The following is a 22,325-nucleotide window of genomic DNA, read 5'->3' as shown; positions in this document are numbered from 1 at the left end:
ATAACCCCCCAAAATGGGTGGGTTGGCGTCGGGTGGGACGTTAAAACGTTAAAGAATCTCAAACCCGACCCCAACCTGCATCCAACACGCCCACTTCCGGTTTCAACAGAGGGGGGGGGCGGGGGGCCGGGGGGCAACCAAGCTGCTCCCAGGAGGCGCGTGGCTCATTTAAATTTGTTCTGAAGAGGGACAAGGCGGACAATTTTCAGCAACTTCTCTTTTTATTTCAGATTTCCAGCATTGGCGGATTATTTTTCTTCTTTTTCATTGGTACCTAAGTTGGGCTAGGGACCTGATACGAGCGTCAGCTGGAGTTCTACTCTTTATACCAGCCTGGATTTCAGTCAGGTTTCTGCAGAGACAGTCTTAAAGAGGATAAAGAGGACAACAGGTGGTTCAGAACAGTCAGCTACCGAGCGACTTTAGAAAATACAGTAATCCACGAATCCAAAGGAATTGTCGGCGGGATTTAAACCCGCCCACTTCCGATTTTGCCAGAGGCGGGACAGGGGGTGGGCGACCAACCCGCTCCCAGGGGGCAGAACCTCAATTTAAATATTGTAATGAGGCTGGAAGCCTTTATTTTCCCCTCCATTTTCTTTTTAACTGCCTGTGGGCAGATTTCACACAATTCGTGAAATCCATCAGTTAAACTGAGGCAGGGACTGCTGGATCATAGAAACATAGAAACATAGAAGATAGGAGTAGGAGTTGGCCATTCGGCCCCTCGTGCCTGTTCTGCCATTTAATGAGATCATGGCTGATCATCCAAATTCAGTACCCTGTCCCTGCTTTCTCCCCATATCCCTTGATCCCTTTAGCCTTAAGAAATATAACTAACTCCTTCTTGAATATATTTAATGAATTGGCTTCAACTGCCTTCTGTGGTAGAGAATTCCACAGGTTCATCACTCTCTGGGTGAAGAAGTTCCTCCTCATCTCAGTCCTAAATGGCTTACCCCTTATCCTTAGACTGTTACCCCTGGTTCTGGACTCCCCTGCCATCGGGAACATCCTTCCTGCATCTAGTCTGTCTAGTCCTGTTAGAATTTTATAAGTTTCAATGAGATCCCCTCATTCTTCTAAACTCTAGCGAATATAAGCCCAATCGACCCAATCTCTCTTCATACGTCATTCCTGCCATCCCAGGTATCAGTCTGGTGAATCTTCGCTGTACTCCCTCCATGGCAAGAACATCCATCCTCAGATAAGGCAACCAAAACTGCACACAATACTCAAGGTATGGTCTCACCAAGGCCCTGTACAACTGCAGCAAGACATCCTTGCTCCTGTACTTGAACCCTCTCGCTACGAAGGCCAACATACCATTTGCCTTCCTAACCACCTGCTGCACCTGCTTACCTTCAGCGACTGGTGCACAAGGACAGCCAGGTCTCGTTGCACTTCCCCTTTTCCCAATCTATTGCCGTTCAGATACTAATCTGCCTTCCTATTTTTGCCACCAAAGTGGATAACCTCGCATTTATCCACATTATACTGCATCTGCCATGCATCTGCCCAATCACCCAACCTGTCCAAATCATATTGGAGTTTCTCTGCATCCTCCTCACAGCACACATGCCCACCCAGCTTTGTGTCGTCTGCAAACTTGGAGACATTACATCTAGTTCCCTTGTCTAGATCATTAATATATTTTGCTTTATACCTGCCTCCTGGATCCAGGGACCCGACCATAGCCACCCCCTGCGATCGGAGACCCCTCCCCAGGCCGCCGATCGCCTTCCTGGGTCTCCCCCGCCACCCACAGGCCTCCCCCAATGACGATGATGAGGCCGGCCACGATCCTCAAGCAGCCAGCCCCAATCTTCTGGCCCCCCTGCTAATCCTCTACCACTCCTCCCGTGATCCCCGAAGGCCCCCCCGCGATCCCCGATCTCCCCCGTGATTGCCAACCCCCCTCCCATTGATTGCCGCCTCCTCCCCGCCGACTCCTGACACCCCCCGCCGATTGCAGACCCCCCTCCCGCGATCCCTCCCCCAGCCCAACCCCTCGCGACTGAGGCCGGCTTGCCCGCAGCCAGCCAGCCTCTCAAGCTGAGGCTTCACATTCAAATTAGGCCCTGCCAGTAAAGTCGGCAGGGCCTGCGAGAAACCCGACCTCCCAGGTTTCCTGCCCGACTCCGACCCCACCCCTCGGCCCCCAACCCACCTCCCCGAAGTAAATTCCAGCCTTTGTCTTTGTCCCTTCTCATGCTCAACTCCCTTGGCCTGGATTGAAACAGAAGAATTTTTAGGAACAAGATCACTAGGCCTAAAAAGCCCAGGCCTTTCAGGAGTGAAGTTAGGAAGCACTCCTACACGCAAACGGTGGCAGAAGTTTGGAACGCTCTTCCGCAAACAGCAGTTGATGCCGAGTCAATTGTTAATTTTAAATCTGAGATTGAAAGATTTTTGTTGACCAAAGGTATTAAGAGATATGGGGCAAAGGCGGATATATGGAGTTAGGTCACAGATCAGCCACGATCTCACGGAATGGCGGAACAGGCTCGAGCGGCTAAATGGCCCACTCCTGTTCCTATCTTCCTATCTCTTTGTGATGGTTCAGCCCCAACTCCTCGCCCACTCACCATAGTTGCTCAATCCTTTCTGTCTGGAAAAATATATAGTTGTCCCTGACGGTAGCCATTTCAATGTCCTTCCCTTAATTTAATCCACAACTCTATTATCCTTTGGATCTAAACATTCTATCTGATTTTTCTTACTCAGCATATTGAATAATTTCCTCAGATGAATTTTGTCAGGTTCCTTCCAAATCTTGAAAACCTTAATTGGGTTACCTTGGAATTGCTTTTCCATAGAAAACAAGTCTTCCTTAACGTTTCTTCATAACTTAGGTTCCTAATACCTGGAATCATCCTGCTCATCTCTGCACCCTCTCTGGGGCAATAATATCCTTCCTATGATTAGGCAACCAGAATTTCATAAAATACTTCGGACAGGGTCTATATACAGCAACAGTTCAAACACTTTTGATTTCAACTCTATCCTTCTCCTTATGCAATCCAATATCATACTTGCCTTGTTGCTACTTGGTGAACCAAATGAACTGTTCTCATTACATGCTTTTTAATGGCCCAAAACCTCGGGCCTCCACGGGTGAGTACGCACGGGGTACTCACCCGTAGGCCCAATGGAAGTGCCGGTTTACTGCATGCACTGCGCATGCGCGGGAAACTGGCACTTCCGTTCCCCCTGAAAGAAGGGGTTCAGAGTTCGAACACGTGCGCAGGAGAGGCTGCGCGTGCGCATCGAACTTGCGTTTTTTTTGCAGGTTTTCCCGGGAGGGTAAGTCTCCAGAAGTTACACATATAAAAAGCAGGCGTAAGGCCTGCTTTTTACAAGGTAAGTGGTGAATTAATTAAAATTAAAACATTTTTCCCACAGGTTTATTATTTTTAAATACTTTAAAGCAAGGTAAGTTTATTTTTAGCCCCGTTAGAAAATAAAATTATTTTTTTCAAAAATTTAAATTATTGTTTAAAATAGTTATTTCATGTAATTTATAGTTTATTTAAAAAATGTGATGTTTTAAAAAAATTTATTTGAAGATTTAGTGATGTTTTGGGGCCCGTAGTGTTTATACGTTTTGACTTATGAATGAAGCATTCCCTGCTCCGATTGGCTCTCCATGGCCCACGTGATCCCAGGGGATGCATCGAACTAACTGCGCTCCTGGGATACGCAAGCACTGCGCGCCGGCAGTTGGAGCAGGCCCAGGATCGGAATTCCACAGGGGCCCACAGCTCAACGGCCGGCGCGCTAGGTAAGTGCAGGTCGGGGGCTTACACCCGCGGGAAGCCCCTGACTCGAATTTCTGGGCCATTATGTTCTTAGCTCCAATAACAGAAGCAGAAACTGGAATTGCCCCAAACTTAGGATGTTTACAACTGGCAGAAAGTAGAGATATTTTCTTCATCGATTGGATTCAATTGCAAGGCCTAGGAATGAAAGGACTTGGTCCAAATTCACTACATCTCTTTCAATTATCAAAGTGGCTCATCTTTAGAGTTACCATTCTGGAAAATCACATTAGATCTCATTAAGCTCCAGTATCAAGTATTGTTCACATCCATCTACTTCCAGTCTCCACAGTCAAGCTTTCTAACCTACACTTTAGTTGCATTGTATTCTGTGCAGAAGTGAAAGGGAGGCTGATGTGTCAACTGGCAGAAATGCTAATCTCCGGGAGCTAAGATACCTCAGTGGCTTTGCTGTGTACAGGAAACTTTCAATTTACCGGCACCTAAATAACCGGAAATCTCGGTTAACCGGCAAAATTCAGGAGTAGTTTCAGGTAAGTTTTACTTCATATTGTACTTGCCTTCCTCCATCTGTTGCTGTGCAAGGGTGTGGCTGCAGCTGTTGCTAAGCTACAGAGACGCTTGGAACTTGTGGCCATTGTTCTGAACCAGTTGCTAAGCAACAGGGTTTGTTGCTTTATACGGTGCTCTCAGCTCTCTGTATCTTTTACTATAGCGTTTGGTTATCCGGAATTTTTGAAGAATCGGCACCACGTCGGTCCCGTCGGTGCCGGATAAAAAAAAGTTTCCTGTACTTACGTTTTGACTGTTTGTCCCAGATCATATTTGTCCGTTACATCCGAAGGGTTGTTATAATCCTTTTTGTCACCGAGTGTTATGCAGCCAAAAGGCATTGCTGTTGTTCACCTGTGTGGAAAGCAAAACAAAAGCAATTGGTTAGGAAGTGCAATGTATAAGGATGTTGCACCACGAAAGCATCTTCGCAAGATCAATGTGGATGCGGGACAGCCCATTTTATCTCATAGATCTAGAAAATAACCCCAAGGTCTTGCCAAGCTGATATTGAAGAAGCACTTCCAGTGAGGTCAGCCAGTCCATGGCCAGTACAGGGGATCCAGTAGCATGGACAGCAGTCTCTGCAGAGGGTCCTCCTGCTGCCAGAGACAGTAGGGTTCACAGAATCACAGAATCACAGAAACCCCACAGTGCAGATAGAGGCCATTTCGGCCCATCGAGCCTGCACCGACACATATCCCACCCTATCCCCGTAACCCCACGTATTTAATCCCCCTAACACTAAGGGTCAATTTATCATAGCCAATCAACCTAACCCGCACATCTTTGGACTGTGGGAGGAAACCAGAGGACCCGGAGGAAACCCACGCAAACACGGGGAGAATGTGCAAACTCCACACAGACAGTCACCCGAGGCCGGATTCGAACCCGGGTCCCTGGTGCTGTGAGGCAACGTTGCTAACCACTATGCCACCGTGGTTGATACAGTTATATTACAGTGCTGTGCTACATCAGTGGTGCATGAAAAATCGTAGCATGATCCTTCCACTCCTTGCTAGAGAACATTGATAAGCCAACATTTTCCAACATATCAGTTTATTTGTGCAGCACAAGGAGCAGCAAGTGAACGAAAGAGACTTGTATTTGGGCAACAGCACCTAAGGAGACCCAAATTGGCAGTAGTCAAAAACATTGTACAGTATTCATAGAATCATAGAATGATGCAGCACAGGAGGCCATTCGGCCCATCATGCTTGTACCAGCTCTTTGAAAGAGCTCTCCAATTAGTCCCACTCCCCTGCTCTTTTCCCATAGTCCTGCAAATTTTTCCTCTTCAAGTATATATCCAATTCCCTTGGTTACCAGCCCTCCTGCCAGTGGAAACAATTTCTCCCTGTTTACTCGATTAAAATCCCTCATAATGAACACCTCTATTAAATCATCCTTTGTAAACATGTTAAATCATTTTTTCCCCCTAGTGTTGTTTGAGTGGCCTGCCAGTTGAGGTACCAGTCCAACAATGGAGAGATACTTCTAAAATGGGAACGTGTCTCGGTTGGCAGCACCCTCGGCCTCTGAGTCAGAAGGTTGTGGGTTCAAGTCCCACTACAGAGACTTGAGTACAAAAATCTAGGCTGACACTCCCAGTGCAGTACTGAGGGAGTGCTGCACTGTCAGAGGTGCTGTCTTTCGGATGAGATGTTAAACCGAGGCCCCGTCTGCTCTCTCAGGTGGACATAAATGGTCCCATGGCACTATATTTATCCCTCAATCAACATCACTAAAAAACAGATAATCTGGTCATTATCACATTGCTGTTTGTGGGTGCTTGCTGTGCGCAAATTGGCTGCGGCGTTTCCTACAGTACAACAGTGGCTACACTTCAAAAAGTACTTCATTGGCTGTGAAGTGCTTTGGAACGTTCGGTGATCATGAAAGAACATAAGAAGTAGGAGGAGCAGTAGGACATTTGGCCCTTCGGGCCTACTCCGCCATTCAATAAGATCATGGCTGATCTTCTACCTCATCTCCACTTTCCTGCACTATCCCCCTATCCCTTGATTCCCTTAATATTCAAAAATCTATCGATTTCTGTCTTGAATATACTCAACGACTGAGCCTCCACAGCCCTCTGGGGTAGAGAATTCCAAAGATTCACCACCCTCTGAGTGAAGAAATTTCTCCTCATCTCAGTCCTAAATGGCCGACCCCTTATTCTGAGACTGTGACCTCTGGTTCTAGACTCCCCAGCCAGGGGGAACATCTGCCCTGTAAGAATTTTGTATGTTTCAATGAGATCACCTCTCATTCTTCTAAACTCCAGAGAATATAGGCCGAGTCTACTCAATCTCTCCTCATAGGACAATCCCCCCGTCCCAGGAACCAGTCTGGTGAACCTTCGTTGCACTCCCTCTATGGCAAGTATATCGTTCCTTAGATAAGGAGACCAAAACTGTACACAATACTCCAGGTGTGCTCTCACCAAGGCCCTATATAATTGCAGTTGGAGGCAAAAAGAAAGAAAGACTTGCATTTATATAGCGCCTTACATGACCACCGGACATCTCGAATTGCTTTACAGCCAATTAAGTACTTTTGAAATGTAATCAATGTTGTAATGTGGGAAACGCAGCAGCCAATTTGAACACAGCAAGCTCCCACAAACAGCAATGTGATAATGACCAGATAATCTGCTTTTGTTATGTTGGTTGAGAGATAAATATTTGCCCCAGGACACCAGGCCGAACTAAATTTTTGCACATGATTTTATTTTTGATTTTAATTAAACTTAAAATAAAATTGTAACTAAAGATGTGATTGGCAATATGTCGAAATAAAGGCGTCAGGAAACTCAAAGCCCTTTACTGTGCTGATATTGCCGATTTAAGAGTGTGCAGAGAATGCCCATCCAAAGATCCGCACAACATCTCTATATGTGCAGCTACGCTACAAGTGAATTATTCACTTAACTGGAATTTCACTACAACCCTCAACTGCCTTCAGACTCTATGGGCTGGATTTTGATTGAGGAGGCGTGTAGGAGGCAGGACTACAACTTTCGGTGTTGTAGTCCCGCCTCCATCGAGTTGTGGCCAACCCACACGATTTTCACTTGATTGACCTTGTTGAGACCGCCCAGCGAGCTCAGCAGGCCAATTAAGGGCCACCCGACAACAGGTGACATCACAGATTGACATTTCATCTGTCAAGACCTTTTCACAGATGAAATATCAGCGTTTCACAGCTGTTTGAAACTGTCAAACATGGACAATCTGTACTCCAAGTTAATTCCTTCCTCTCAGGCTGATTTAGAGATCTCCCCAGAACAGAAAGCTCGCGGCCATTCTGCTTTCTGTGCCGGTGAGATGAGGGACTCCCGAGACCTGAAGGAAGGAAGGCTGTAAAGGTAAGTACATGTAAGTAAAACTTCTTTAAACACTTTACACACACCAAACACACTTACCTCTGCACTCATGCACCCTTCACTCACCTGAACACCGGACATCTCGACCCCTCCAAGCCCTTCATCCCAACGATCCGCCTTGCTAACTTGGCGTGGTTTGGAGCCGTCGGGCAGCCCACACTTCAGCTATGAAAATAGGGATTAGGCTAAAAACTGCCTGTTAACTACCTGTTAACAGGCAGTTAATTGGCACTAATCGCCTTCCCGCCTCAGGGAGGTGGATCCCAGTGCGGGGCGGGTACCCGCCTCCTTTGAAACTGGCATGGAGGCGGGTTGGGGGGCGGGATGGGTTCGTGCCCCCCCCCCCCGATTTCGAGATTTTAACCCCCCACACGCCTCCAATCCCGCCTCCACGGCCCAATGAAAATCCTGCCCTATGCTTACGATTACGTGGTAACAATTTACTATCAGCAAATCCTGGCGTTCTAACGGCGAGGTCACTGAACTGATCACCATGTTAGCAGACATTGGCTAATTCACTATCTTAAATGTAGCACAAGGGACCGTGTCAAACGCTTGTATCAATATCTGCATCCTCAATCCAGTCAGTGAACTTTGTGGACAAGAATAAAAAGGCACATCGAGGTTGCCAATGCTGCACATTGAGTTAATAACGTTGTTAGTTATGTTTGTGGCAGAAAGCTGTCCATGTATTATCGGTTTCGTGAGCATCTCGAAAGCCTCACAATTCCCGGACACGCCGAGTTAATTTTGATGCCACGAAACAAGACAACCTGAGATTGACGACTTGTAAAACTGGTGCTTTCAAAGTGAGGGATGAGAGCGCCGGGGAATGGAACATTTTCCAATTTCAGGCATGCAGTGTCAGCATAAAGAACTTCACAGATATAGCATGAGTTGATTAAAGATAAAGCTCGCTCTGCACTGCTCCAGCGAGTTGGGTCAGTCCCAGCCTCAGAAAAGCACACCCTTACTGCAATGGGATATTTTTCATGCCCCTATCAACCACCCCATGGCTCCTTTGAAGGAACTGTTTCCACTCGCAGGAGAGTCGGTAACCAGAGGACACAGGTTTAAGATCATTGGCAATAATGGCAGGGGGGAGATGAGGAGAATTTTTTTAACGCAGCGAGTTGTTCTGATCTAGAATGCGCTGGATGAAGGGGTGGTGGAAGCAGATTCAAAAAGTAACTTTCAAAAGAGAATTGGCACTCTACTTAAAAAAGATAAATTTACAGGGCTATGAGGAAAGAGCAGAGGAGTAGGACTACTTGGTATCTCTTTCAGAGAGCCGATACAGGCACAATGGGCCGAATGGCCTCCTTCTGTGTGGTATGATTCTATGATTCTTTGAGAGAGATGGTCAATTTAGTGTTGCGGGCTCACAATCAGTAGGGGCTGGTTTGAGATGGTTATTCCATATCGGATTCCTGTAGCCAACAGGCATTCATTCCATCACTCTGGGCCGAACATACCGACATGGCAAAAGTCAAAGGGCAGAGTGTTGATGAACTGCAGCACCCTCATTCTTCTGTGTACTGTTCGGATTAAACCAAGTCAACAAACAAGACCATCATAACTGCGGTTGTGGGATCAATGTGCTGCTTTATAATTAAAAATACACTGTAATAAGTTTTATGCCAGATTTTGTGTCTAAATATTAGTCTGGTTCATTGTATAAACAACGTTGGGATTTTGTGTCTAAATATTAGTTTGGTATATTGTGTAACAGCACAAAGATATGCTGAATACCCAGTAGGAAAAACAGAGGGGGCGTAAACTGATAGAATACATTGCCCTTTTTTTAAACTCCTGGATACATGACATACCCATGCTGCTCCTTGCTGTGCGGCCTCTTTACATTTTCATGAAGAGTTCTACACCGAGAACTGTGTAACATGATAAATTATACACGATGAATCACAATTTCACAGTTTGTATTCCGTACATATTAATAAGTTAAAGTAGATGGATATCTTCATACTACTGGGTTTTGGTCCGTGAACCACGTAGGAGTTTGGCTTGCATCTCTCTTTCAAAATCTCAGTGGATCATTAGTTTCCCCCCCCAAGTGAAGTGGATACACCTGCATTACTGTCATAGAAAAGTAAAAACCACCACTGCATTACGGAAACAGTCACAAAGAGTGGAAAAAAGAAAGCAAGACCACACATTTATACAGCGCCTTTCACAACAACCTCAGGCCGTCCCAAATCGCCTTACAGCCAATGAAGTACTTTTTTCAAGTGTAGTCACTGCTATCATGTAGGAAAATACGGCAGCCAATCTGCGCACAGCAAGCTCCCACAAACAGCAATGAATTAAAATGACCAGATAACCTGTTGCAGGTGTTGGTTGAGGGATAGATATTGGCCAGGACGCTGAGAGAACTCACCTGCTCTTCTTTGAATAGGGCAGTGGGATCTTTTACGTCCACCCGAGAAGGCAGATGGGGCACTGGTTTAACATTCGAAAGTTGACAGAGCAGCCACCCCTCAGTACTGCGCAGAAGTGCCAGCCTAAAAGCACATTAGAGGGCACTGTTAATTATTCTGTTCTAGCCAAGCAGGGGCTCACGATGGCAGTCTCTTCCTTTCACGATAAATTCTTAAAGGGGGTTCATTCAGTTCATATCTGAAGCACTGGCAGAAATCCAGACTGCCTAATTTTCTAGTCAGTCAGTATTCAGCTCAAGCACAGGAAGCACATTCGCAACTTCACTGACAGTGATTTATACTACATGCCAGGCCACTACTTATCCTGAAGTAAAATAATGATACAGCAAGGCTGGGCACAGAAATATCAGAAATTACTTTTTTTGCTATTCTAAACATTAAAGATATGCCAGAGGAGAGCGGTCTGTTGCTCACTTGCCTTCCTCTACCTTTAGTTTTCATACTGTCCTCTCTGAAGTATATGAAATATCACTGAAACACATTAAACTATATATTTTTTTTAAGTCTAAACTCCTGTCATTTCTTTCAAAGGTACTTTTTGGATAAATTCACCAGTATTTGGAGGATTGGGCCGAATGGCCTCCTTCTGTGCCGTTATGACTATGACTATGACTCTATGATTGGGGCAATGTGGCTAGTTACTCCTTGCTTGGCTCGGCTGAAAGCACTCGAGCCTGTAATCTAGGCCGACACTCCCGGGAGGTATGGAGGACGCGCTGCACTTTTGGCGATGCTGCCTTTCAGGTAAGGTGTTAAAGCAAGGCCCCCATGGCCTAGCAATTTGTTGGCACTGTGCCCATTATACAGGCGTACAGCGGGCGCCTAAGCCTCCAATACGATGGGTGCATGTGCGCAAGTGCACTGCTTGCCATATTGGATCGGGCTCTTCCGTAGGCGCCCAGGCCGCACACCAGAGGCACAGTGTCAGCCGTGGCTCAGTGGGCAGCACCCTCACCTCTGAGTTAGAAGGTTGTGGGTTTAAGTCCCACTCCAGGGACTTGAGCACATAAATCTAGGCTGACGTTCCAGTGCAGTACTGAGGGAGTGATGCACTGTCGAAGATGCCGTCTTTCGAATGAGTCGTTAAACCGAGGCCCCGTCTGCTTTCTCAGGTGGACGTAAAAGATCCCGCGGCACTATTTCGAAGAAAAGCAGGGGAGTTCTCCCCGGTGTCCTGGGCCAATATTTATCCCTCAATCAACATAACAAAAACAGATTATCTGGTCAGTATCACGTTGCTGTTTGCGGGAGCTTGCTGTGCGCAAATTGGCTGCCGCGTTTCCCACATTACAACAGCGACTACACTTCAAAAGTACTTCATTGGCTGTAAAGCACTTTGAGACGTCCGGTGGTCGTGAAAGGCGCTATAGAAATGCAAGTCTTTCTTCCTTTCTTTAAACGCTCATTAAAATATTTAAGTAAAGGTCTTACGCTTATAAAGGTGTCTTGCCCTCACTTTAGTACAAATAATGGAAACATTAACCAAATCCAGAACATAAAACAAATGTATCCAACGACTCAATTCCATCGGTGTCTAATAATTAATAGAAATAATTAAGAATTATGAGTGGCAGTCTGCGAACATGTCTCCTGCAAATGAAATCTGCAAAGCCTTCGTTGCCTGCCACATTGATATGTCCTGCATGTTCCGCGCAGGTCTAAGTTTAACCTGAAGTAATGCCTCTGCCTCACCAATTAGCTAGTCTATTTCCATTTATGCCATTTCCACTTGTCTTTTTTGATGATGGCTCAATTCAGTAGTCGGAAACATGCTCTGGAATCAACACCCACTAGATGTATTGTTTTGTTTCACATCTAATTCTTATTACAAATGCTAACCTATCAATGGTTCATCTCTCAATGCACAGAACTACCCAGTCTAAATATTCGACTCTCGGCTCTTCAGTGTCATCTTTGTATTCAGGCAAGAAGCAGGATTTCTTCAAATAAACTGGGTGTTGTACTATTGCATTTTTATTTTATTTGAAATCACTCAAATGGTAGAAATTCTGTTACACACTTAACAGGCATGCTCTCAAATGCTGGTATTTCTACTACCTAGAGAGACATCTAAAACACTATCATACAAACAATGACGGACAGGATAAAGACCCTCTGGTCCATCCAGCCTGTCTCACACAATTGCGATACCTTGTGTATCACAATATATACACTCCACCCCACCCGAAACCATATGATCTCCTGGGAGAGGCGACAAACCAGATTAAAAAACCCAGGCCAATTTGGGGAAGAAAAATCTGGGAAATTCCTCTCTGACCCATCTAGGCGATCAAAACGAGTCCAGGAGATCGCTCTGGCCCTGAATTCCCTGCAGTGCCTACCTTCTGTAAGAGCTGATCTCCGCCCCAGCCAGAAACAGGTCCAGCTCTCGCTTGAAGGAATTCAGCGAATCAGCATCCACCGCACAAGACGGCGGCCTGTTCCAGCGGTATCAAATATATAGGTGCAGGGATCAGAGGGACTGGGTTATAACACTGTTGTTTCACTTGTGTGTGAATTTAGCCCAAGCTAATGGGGGGATTGCCTTCTTCTGTGTTAGAAACAAAAAACAAAGAAGTTTACAAGTCTGGCCATGGTCAACCCACCTTCCAGTGGGCACAGCTCCACTGTACAGAACAACCATTACCATGGCACGAGTTGATAGTCACACCCAGAGATGGCAACATTAGAGGGTGTTATTCTGTCTTCAGTGCTTTGAGAGATAGAATTGGACCTTTGGTTGAAGTTGATCTTCTTTGCCCAACCTTCCAAGTGCTCTGACGCACAAAACAGTGGCCCTGGAGAGCTGATAACTTAAGGACATTTCATGCCTGAACTGGTCTTGGGACGCTCCAGGTTGACATTAGTCAAATTTCAAAAGGTGGCTCCAATTGTCTACAGCAAACTCTGCATAACCATTCCTCCCGACTGGGAAATATTTCACAGAGAAAGGAGGAGAAGGGCGGTGGATAATTGGACCAGGGCATGTAGATGTGATTCATACATTCGGTCCTTATTTTATATTTTCATTCATAAGTCTATATTAATAATGGAAACTGAATATGATAACTCGCTAGACTGAAAGGATGGCCTCCTGCCAGTGCTGGTACTGCAGCACCCTCACTGGGAGAGGGTGCAACCTACAGTGTGAGAAGTTTACGTAACCAGTGTCCACTATAATTGCGGAGACAGGAATTTAGAATAGAAAAAGTTGACGGGAATTGCGGGCAGACATATTTCATAGACAGACAGTGGTTCAGATTAAAATGAATGCTGTTCTTTAACCATGCATAAACTGGAGCACCAGAGTCAATCCATCTACAATAGTATAGAAAGATTCTTTTCAGCGAAGAATAAATTACGATAAAGGCTTGCTTTGACCTAGGATGGGACTGGAGATGAGAACTGCAATGAGAAAGGCAAAAACAGGAAGGCAGATTATTATCTGAACGGCAACAGATTGGGAGAAGGGGAAGTGCAACAAGACCTGGGTGTTCTTGTGCACCAGTCGCTGAAGGTAAGCATGCAGGTGCAGCAGGCGGTTAAGAAGGCAAATGGTATGTTGGCCTTCGTAGCGAGAGGGTTCGCATACAGGAGCAAGGATGTCTTGCTGCAGTTGTACAGGGCCTTGGTGAGACCACACCTTGAGTATTGTGTGCAGTTTTGGTCGCCTTATCTGAGGAAGGATGTTCTTGCCATGGAGGGAGTGCAGCGAAGATTCACAAGACTGATACCTGGGATGACAGGAATGACGTATGAGGAGAGATTGGGTCGATTGGGCTTATATTCGCTGGAGTTCAGAAGAATGAGAGGGGATCTCATTGAAACATAAAATTCTAACAGGACTAGACAGACTAGATGCAGGAAGGATGTTCCCGATGGCGGGGGAGTCCAGAACCAGGGGTCACAGTCTAAGGATAAGGGGTAAGCCATTTAGGACTGAGATGAGGAGGAATTTCTTCGCCCAGAGAGTGGTGAACCTGTGGAATTCTCTACCACAGAAGGCAGTGGAGGCCAATTCATTAAATATATTCAAGAAGGAGTTAGATATATTGCTTAAAGCTAAAGGGATCAAGGGATATGGGGAGAAAGCAGGGACAGGGTACTGAGTTTGGATGATCAGCCATGATCTCATTAAATGGCGGAGCAGGCTTGAGGGGCCGAATGGCCTACTCCTGCTCCTATCTTCTATGTTACTATGTTTCTATGTGTCAAATACCTTGATAACTCTTTGGCAAGTTACACCTCGGCACTGTGATACTAAGATGGGAGGGAAAGTAGTGAGTGAGGAGGACATAAAAAACCTGCAAGGGAACATAGACAGGCTAAGTAAGTGGGCAGAGATTTGGCAGATGGAATACAATACTGGAAAGTGTGAGGTTATGCACTTTGGCAGGAAAAATCGTAGAGCAAGTTATTATCTTAATGGCAAGAAACTGGAAAGTACTGAAGTACAAAGGGATCTGGGGGTCCTGGTGCACGAAACTCAAAAGGTTAGTATGCAGGTGCAGCAAGTGATTAAGAAGGCCAATGGAATGTTGGCTTTCATTGCTAGGGGGATAGAATATCAAAATAGGGAGGTATTGCTTCAATTGTACAAGGTATTGGTGAGACCGCACCTGGATACTGCGTACAGTTTTGGTGTCCATACTTAAGAAAGGACATACTTACTCTCGAGTCAGTACAAAGAAGGTTCACTTGGTTAATCCCGGGGATGAGGGGATGGCCATATGAGGAGAGGTTGAGTAGATTGGGACTCTACTCATTGGAGTTCAGAAGAATGAGAGGCGATCTTATTGAAACATATAAGATTGTGAAGGGGTTGGATCGGGTGGATGCGGGGAAGATGTTCCCGATGATGGGTGAAACTGGAACTAGGGGGTGTAGTCTTAGAATAAGAGGCTGCTCTTTCAAAACTGAGATGAGGAGGAACTACTTCACTCAGAGGGTGGTAGGTCCATGGAATATGCTGCCCCAAAAAGCTGTAGAAGCTACATCATTACATAAATTTAAAACAGAAATAGACAGTTTCCTGGAAGTAAAGGGAATTAAAGGTTACGGGGAGCGGGCAGGAATTTGGACATGAGTCTAGGTTCGGATCGGTCATGGCCCTGTGGGTAGCGGAGCGGGCCCAGGGGCCGTGTAGCCTGATCCTGCTCCTATTTCGTGTGTCTAATTCTGTTAGATTCAGGAGATGGTTCTGTGATAGTGGATTGGCGGTTAGGATCAGATCAGCCATGATCTTATTGAATGGCAGAGCAGGCTCGAGGGGCCGATTGGCCTACTCCTGCTCCTATTTCTTATGTTCTTATGTTCTTATGTATGCTTGTTTTTTTTTAGTATACCTGTATTTTTTTAAATCTTCACTTCAGCAGTCTGCATCAATTAGTCCCTGTAATATTGGCCTGGATTTTGCGGTCGGCGGCATGCCTACGGAGTACACCGTTGGCATCCGACTAGCGTGCGCACTTACCTGATGGGGACCCTCCTTCGCCAACTTGCTGTTTGACGCTGCGGACCCCAGGGGCGCAGCGTGTGCGGAAACATACCTGGGATCACATGGGTCGGTGCCCCAGTCAGTTTCCATTATTAATATGGACACAGGAGCTTATGAATGACAAATATAAAATAAGGACCGAATGTATGAATCACATCTACACTCTCTGGTCCAATATTTGGAGAGCTGATCTTTGAGGCTTTCTCAGAGAAAGAATAAAAGGGAAATTAAAAAACAGGGAAAAGAATAAATAAATCCAAGGAAAAGAGGAAGCAGATTCCAGCAGTTTAATGGCACTCGGGAGAAACAGGGTGAAATTCAGTTAAATTAATATCTGCCACATTCCCATTTCTTTTAAAGAAACACAAATTTAACAACATCCTCTCGGTTATTAGCTTACTCTCAGAGTACCCACCGCAAATTCTGGCCCAATGTCTTTTAATCTTAAAGAAATAATTAAGAGAGTCAACGCTTTTGTGATATGTCAGATAACGCTGCTGCTTTGATCCCGATTGATTGACAGCCCTCTCTTCAAAAGGAAATATGACTTGAAACCTGAAAGTTATTGTGGACATGGACCGTTGCAGAAAGATTAAAAGAGAGCTCCGAGAGATTTTTAAAAATAAAAACAAGTTCGGCGCAAAAAGTGTTTGGAAAAACTTTCAAAAAGTTTCTACTGAAGGAGAAAGTAATTGCCGCAGACTGAGGCTTCGATAGTGTTTAATACTGAAATAGAAACAGAACCTGCTGGAAATACTCTCAGCAGCTCAGGCAGCTCCTGTGGAGAGAGAAACCGAGTTAACGTTTGCAGGTCGACCACCTTTCCTCAGATCCTCTGGCGGTTTTCCTCAGACTGTCATCTGTTCTGATATGGAGATCAGGTATTCGCCATACATCGAAGTGGATTCTACCAGTATGTGAGCTGCAGCATCTTATTACATTAACGCACTACATCAGTATACTGCCTGCTCAGATATGGATCTGTTTCTATTTGAAGAGAAGTAAGTTCCCGTCAAGGAAAAAGGAAGGCTTTTTTTCCCCCTCCCCTTTTCGGCTGGGTGCTGAGACATGGGCACCAGTTGCCTTGTCCAAGGTGGCCAAATTATGCCCTTCATTTGTGAGTTTAAGTATTGAGTGACACCGGATTCTTTTACTCCATACAAGCCAAATCCAACCCTCTTTTACCCCAATCATCCACCTGCACCTCCTTGCCAGCAAAGATTATTGAAAGAAAGACTTGCATTTATACAGTGCCTTTCACGACCACCGGACGTCTCAAAGTGCTTTACAGCCAATGACAGCACTTTTGAAGTGGAGTCGCTGTTGTAATGTGGGAAACGTGGCAGCCAATTTGCGCACAGCAAGGTCCCACAAACAGCAAAGTGATAATGACCAGGTCATCTGTTTTTGTTATGTTGGTTGAGGGATAAATATTGGCCCAGGACACCGGGGATAACTCCCCTGGCTCTTCTTTGAAGTAGTGCCATGGGATCTTTTACGTCCACCTGACAGAGCAGACGGGGCCGCGGTTTAATGTCTCACCCGAAAGACGGCACACTCGACAGTGCAGCACTCCCTCAGTACTGCACTGGAGCATCAGCCTAGCTGTATGTGCTCAAGTGGTGCTGGATAACAATCAGGACTGGGAACTGTGGCTGTTTTTCCTCCTCGCTGGCTCCGGTACACTGAGTCCATTCGCAGCAAGCTCTACAGCTGTGATCAGCCGTATGGCCTACTCCTGCTCCTAATTCTTATGATAATACTGGGGTGCTGCCTGCCAGAGGTAACAGTCTCGGAAAGGCTATTTAAAGGTATGTTGGCTGACAGGCCAATTCCCTGCTGTAGCACAATCTGCTACAAAAAGGGAGGTCTATGCAGTAGATGGGACGGGCTCAGTAAAACCCGTAGCCTCAACAAATTTTTCTTTTTATGCTACGACGATTTTTGAAATATATACTAGGGGCTACTGACTATTGCAGTGCAGAGATGAATACACAGCAGGATAGCTAAGCTGGTTCCAACAGAGAGTCATGGCAACGCCAGGGAGGAGATTAAAAAGAATAATTTTTTCCTTATTATTGTAACTGTGAAAACGTTGATCAGGCAAAGTCTGCGCTTCCAATCGCTACACAATTGCTCTCTTAATTACTACACAACAGAGGCTCCACCATTGATCAATATTGGTGAAAAAATACACAAGGGAGTGCGCCCGGCTTTATACTCGGATCTACTTTTCTGCTAAGATAAGCGACTGAAGAAATATATATCCCATAGCTCCTACGTAGATTTGTATGAGCTGTTCTTCTGGAAGCTTGCTATCAGCGGGGAGCCTTGGCTATGGGCCCCACAAATTGGGAAAGCATGGGTGTGCTGTCCAAGATTTTACATCCATTCATCTTAATGGGTGGAAAATCATGTGCAATACTGCCATGATTTCCTGAGTAATGTAGATGTAATTTCTCGATATGTCCAGAACGTCTGTAATTTCCTGGTACGTGCAGAGTGCCTGTGATTTCCCGATATGTGCAGAGTGCCTGTGATTTCCCGATATGTGCAGTAAGCCTGTGATTTCCCGATATGTGCAGTACACCTGTGATTTCCTGCTATGTGCAGTATGCCTGTGATTTCCTGCTATGTGCAGTACACCTGTGATTTCCTGCTATGTGCAGTACGCCTGTGATTTCCTGATATGTGCAGTACGCCTGTGATTTCCCGATGTGTAGTACGCTTGTGATTTCCTGCTATGCGTATTACGCCTGTGATTTCACAATGTGCAGTGCACCTGTGATTTCCTGATACATGCAGAGGTCCTGGGATTTCCTGATATATGCAGAGCACCTGTGATATCCTGATGTGTGCAGCGATTTCCTGATGTGTGCAGTACACCTGTGATTTCCCGATGTGCAGTACACCTGTGATGGCCTGATCTGTGCAGTGTGCCTGTGATATCCTGATGTGCAGTACGCCTGTGATTTCCCGCTATGTGCAGTGCACCTGTGATTTCCCAGTGTGTACAGTGTGCCTGTGATTTCCCGGTATGTGCAGTGCGCCTGTGATTTCCTGGTATGTGCAGTGCGCCTGTGATTTCCTGATCTGTGCAGTGCACCTGCGATTTCTCAGTGTGTACAGTGTGCCTGTGATTTCCCGGTATGTGCAGTGCACCTGTGATTTCCTGATCTGTGCAGTGCACCTGTGATTTCCCGGTATGTGCAGTGTGCCTGTGATTTCCCAGTGTGTACAGTGTGCCTGTGATTTCCCAGTGTGTACAGTGTGCCTGTCATTTCCTGATCTGTGCAGTGCGCCTGTGATTTCCCAGTGTGCACAGTGTGCCTGTCATTTCCTGATCTGTGCAGTGTGCCTGTGATTTCCCAGTGTGTATAGTGCACCTGTCATTTCCTGATCTGTGCAGTGTGCCTGTGATTTCCCAGTATGTGCAGTGTGCCTGTGATTTCCCAGTGTGTACAGTGTGCCTGTCATTTCCTGATCTGTGCAGTGCGCCTGTGATTTCCCAGTGTGCACAGTGTGCCTGTGATTTCCCGGTATGTGCAGTGTGCCTGTAATTTCCCAGTATGTCTGTCATTTCCTGATCTGTGCAGTGCGCCTGTGATTTCCCGGTATGTGCAGAGTGCCTGTGATTTCCCGGTATGTGCAGTGTGCCTGTGATTTCCTAGTGTGCGCAGTGTGCCTGTGATTTCCCAATATGTGCAGTGTGCCTGTGATTTCATGATCTGTGCAGTGCGCCTGTGATTTCCTGATCTGTGTAGTGTGCCTGTGATTGCCCGGTATGTGCAGTGCGCCTGTGATTTCATGATCTGTGCAGTGCGCCTGTGATTTCCCGGTATGTGCAGTGCGCCTGTGATTTCATGATCTGTGCAGTGTGCCTGTGATTTCCCAGTGTGTACAGTGCACCTGTGATTTCCCGGTATGTGCAGTGTGCCTGTGATTTCCTAGTGTGCACAGTGTGCCTGTGATTTCCCAGTATGTGCAGTGCGCCTGTGATTTCGTGATCTGTGCAGTGTGCCTGTGATTTCCTGATCTGTGCAGTGTGCCTGTGATTTCCTGTTATGTGCAGCAGGTGGGCAGGGCTCACTGCCGGGACTGCACTCGTGGAAAATTGTCCCATTAAAATCACGTAAATTTCAACATAGAAGTGGACCAGGTCTCTGCGAGGGCAAGCTGTAAAGCAGAGTTGTCTACTCCAATCCCATTTCCCTGCTCTTTTCCAGTACCCTTTAATATTTTACTTCAAGTGTTTATCCAATTCCCTTTTAAATGCTGTAATTCTCTTGGCTTCAACAGCCACTTATAGTAATGTATTCCATACATTAAAACTCTTTGCACACAAAAAAATTATTCTAACCTCACCATTTTTGCTTTTAGTACTAATCCTAAATTTATGTCACCTTGCTTCCGTTTCACTGGCCATGGAAATAATTTTTCATTGCATACCGACTCAAACCATTGAAGGTTCCCACTAGATGCCCCGTTAGCCTCTGCTCCAGTTAATACAGTCCTGGTTTTTCAAGTAACAACAGAAAATGCTGGGAAACACTCAGCAGGTCACGCAGCATTGTGGAGAGAGAAACAGAGTCAATATTTCAGGTCGATGACCCTTCGTCGTCAGAGCTGGAAAAGGTTAGAGAAGTAACAGACTTTTAAGCAAGTGTAGGGCAGGGGAAGGGGGGAGGGGAGGAAAGAACAAAGGCCTGTGATAGGCTGGAAGGCAGGAGAGATTAAAAGACAAAAGGGATGATGGTACAAGGCAAAAGGAGCTGGTAATGGGACAAGTTAAGAAACAAAAGATGACTCTAGATGAGGTGTAAGTGGCAATGGCAGAATGATCAACAGCTGCCATATGAGAAAAAAAAAGGGAAGAAAATGATAGGGGCCGAGATAGTCTGAAATTGTTGAACGCGATGTTGAGTCCAGGAGGCTGCAAAGTGCCTAATCGAAAGATGAGGTGCTGTTCCTCGAGCTTACGTTGAGCTTCGCTAGAACAGTGTAAGAGGCCGTGGACAGAGAGGTCAGAGTGTGAGTGGAGCGGAGAATTAAAGTGACAGGCGATTGGAAGCTCGGGATCACGCTTACAGACTGAACGGAGGTGTTCCGCAAAGCGGTCACCCAATCTGCGTTTGGACCCCAATGTAGAGGAGACCGCATCGTGAGCAGTGAATACAGTATTGTTGTGTATGTACCTTTAAGAGAATAACTGGTCTCAGACTGCAGTACCGGCAGTGACCACCCCTGTATAAAAGGCGCTAGTGAGCCTCTGTTGTTTTCAGTTTCACTATTGACTTCCATCAGTAAAGACTTGTTTTGTTCAACTCCTGCTGTCCGTGTCTCAATCATTCACGGACATAATACTGGCGATGAGCAGATACGAACCTACCTACAGTCTGCACCACCTCCTGGGATCCATTCCTACAGCGAAGTGAGCAGAGGTCGAGGCCAGAAAGAAAAGAAAGTAAGAGGCAGTAGAAACGGGCGTCAACCGTGGGCATCCGCCCCTGTGTTAGCGGAGTTGAAGATTGCTGGAGAAGCTGTCGGAAGCGGGGCCTGGTTCCTGTCGACGGTGCTTCAGCTAATCGGGCTGGTGGAAGGTAGTACACTGATCCTTCCTGGGCTGCGGCGGTCGCAAACTCGAGCGGGTGGCTTGCAACGGGGCCGAGCAGCGTTGTCGGGAAAAAAGAGAGAGAGAGGGTGGAGCACACAGGGCGTGGCCGGTGCTACGAAGCTGGGCTGCGTATAGACCCGAGAAGAGGGAGGCAAGAGTCCCACAGGGTTGTTCCAAGACGGGAAAATAATAAGCAAGGAAATATTAAACGCGCAAGAAACCGCGAGGAGCTGCAGGTTGCAACGGGGACCGCGGAAAGCAGCGCTAGCAACAGCGGGGAAGAAGGCAAAGCACGGGAGGCGCCATCTTAATCAGCGGGGAAGAAGGCAAAGCGCGGGAGGCGCCATTTTGTTAAATCGGGGAAGAAGGCAAAGCGCGGGAGGCGCCATTTTAGATTTGCAAGATGCCGAAGACTGGCGGTATCACTGCTTTTGATAATACTATAGAGGACTGGACCACGTATGTGGAAAGAGTCGAGGTATATTTCGAGGCAAACGAAATAGCTGATGAGAAAAAGGCATCGGTATTGCTAAACTTAATGGGCGCTAGAACGTACGGCCTATTGCGGGACCTGATTACTCCAGCCAAACCGAAGGTGAAGAGTTTTAACGAAATTGTTGCTGTCCTACAGGAACACCTAAACCCTGCACCGCTGTTGATAGCAGAAAGATTTAAATTCCACAGGAGAACTCAGCATAAAGATGAGAGCAATGCTGAGTACCTTACAGAACTACGCAAGCTATCAAAGCACTGCCAGTTCGGAGAAGGACTGGCAGATACCCTACGGGACAAATTTGTCTGTGGACTCCTGAGTGAAGGAACACAGAAGAAGTTACTATCAGAGAAAGAGCGGACGCTAGATAAGGCTTTCAGCGTGGCAGTATCGTATGAAGCAGCAGCCAGGGGAGCTGCAGAAATACAACAAAAGCCACAGGAATACGGCACCCACGAAATGACACGGGGATTTGCAAAATGTTATCGCTGCGGCAGAACTAACCATGACCAGAAGGACTGCTGGTCCAAAGACAAAATATGC

The 22,325-nt window shown here is 46.3% G+C and overlaps 1 protein-coding gene across 2 annotated transcripts in view; it reads right to left on the bottom strand.

The window, feature by feature from the left end:
- The window catches only part of LOC147111262 (caM kinase-like vesicle-associated protein), a 136,738-nt gene that overhangs the window by 73,218 nt on the left and 41,195 nt on the right, over window positions 1–22,325 (bottom strand). For both annotated transcript variants that reach the window (XM_086001996.1, XM_086001997.1), the window contains exon 2: window positions 4,581–4,688. In XM_086001996.1, the coding sequence (XP_085858122.1) occupies window positions 4,581–4,675 (95 nt within the window). In that variant the 5' untranslated portion in view covers window positions 4,676–4,688. The remainder of the gene's footprint in view (window positions 1–4,580; window positions 4,689–22,325) is intronic.

Source organism: Somniosus microcephalus, chromosome 11 (assembly GCF_052327205.1).
Source record: "Somniosus microcephalus isolate GS21.2 chromosome 11, FLI_Smic_1.0, whole genome shotgun sequence".
Classification (NCBI taxonomy): Eukaryota; Metazoa; Chordata; class Chondrichthyes; order Squaliformes; family Somniosidae; genus Somniosus; species Somniosus microcephalus.
The sequence above is the reverse complement of the archived record's forward strand: the minus strand, read 5'-3'. Positions and strand labels throughout refer to the sequence as shown.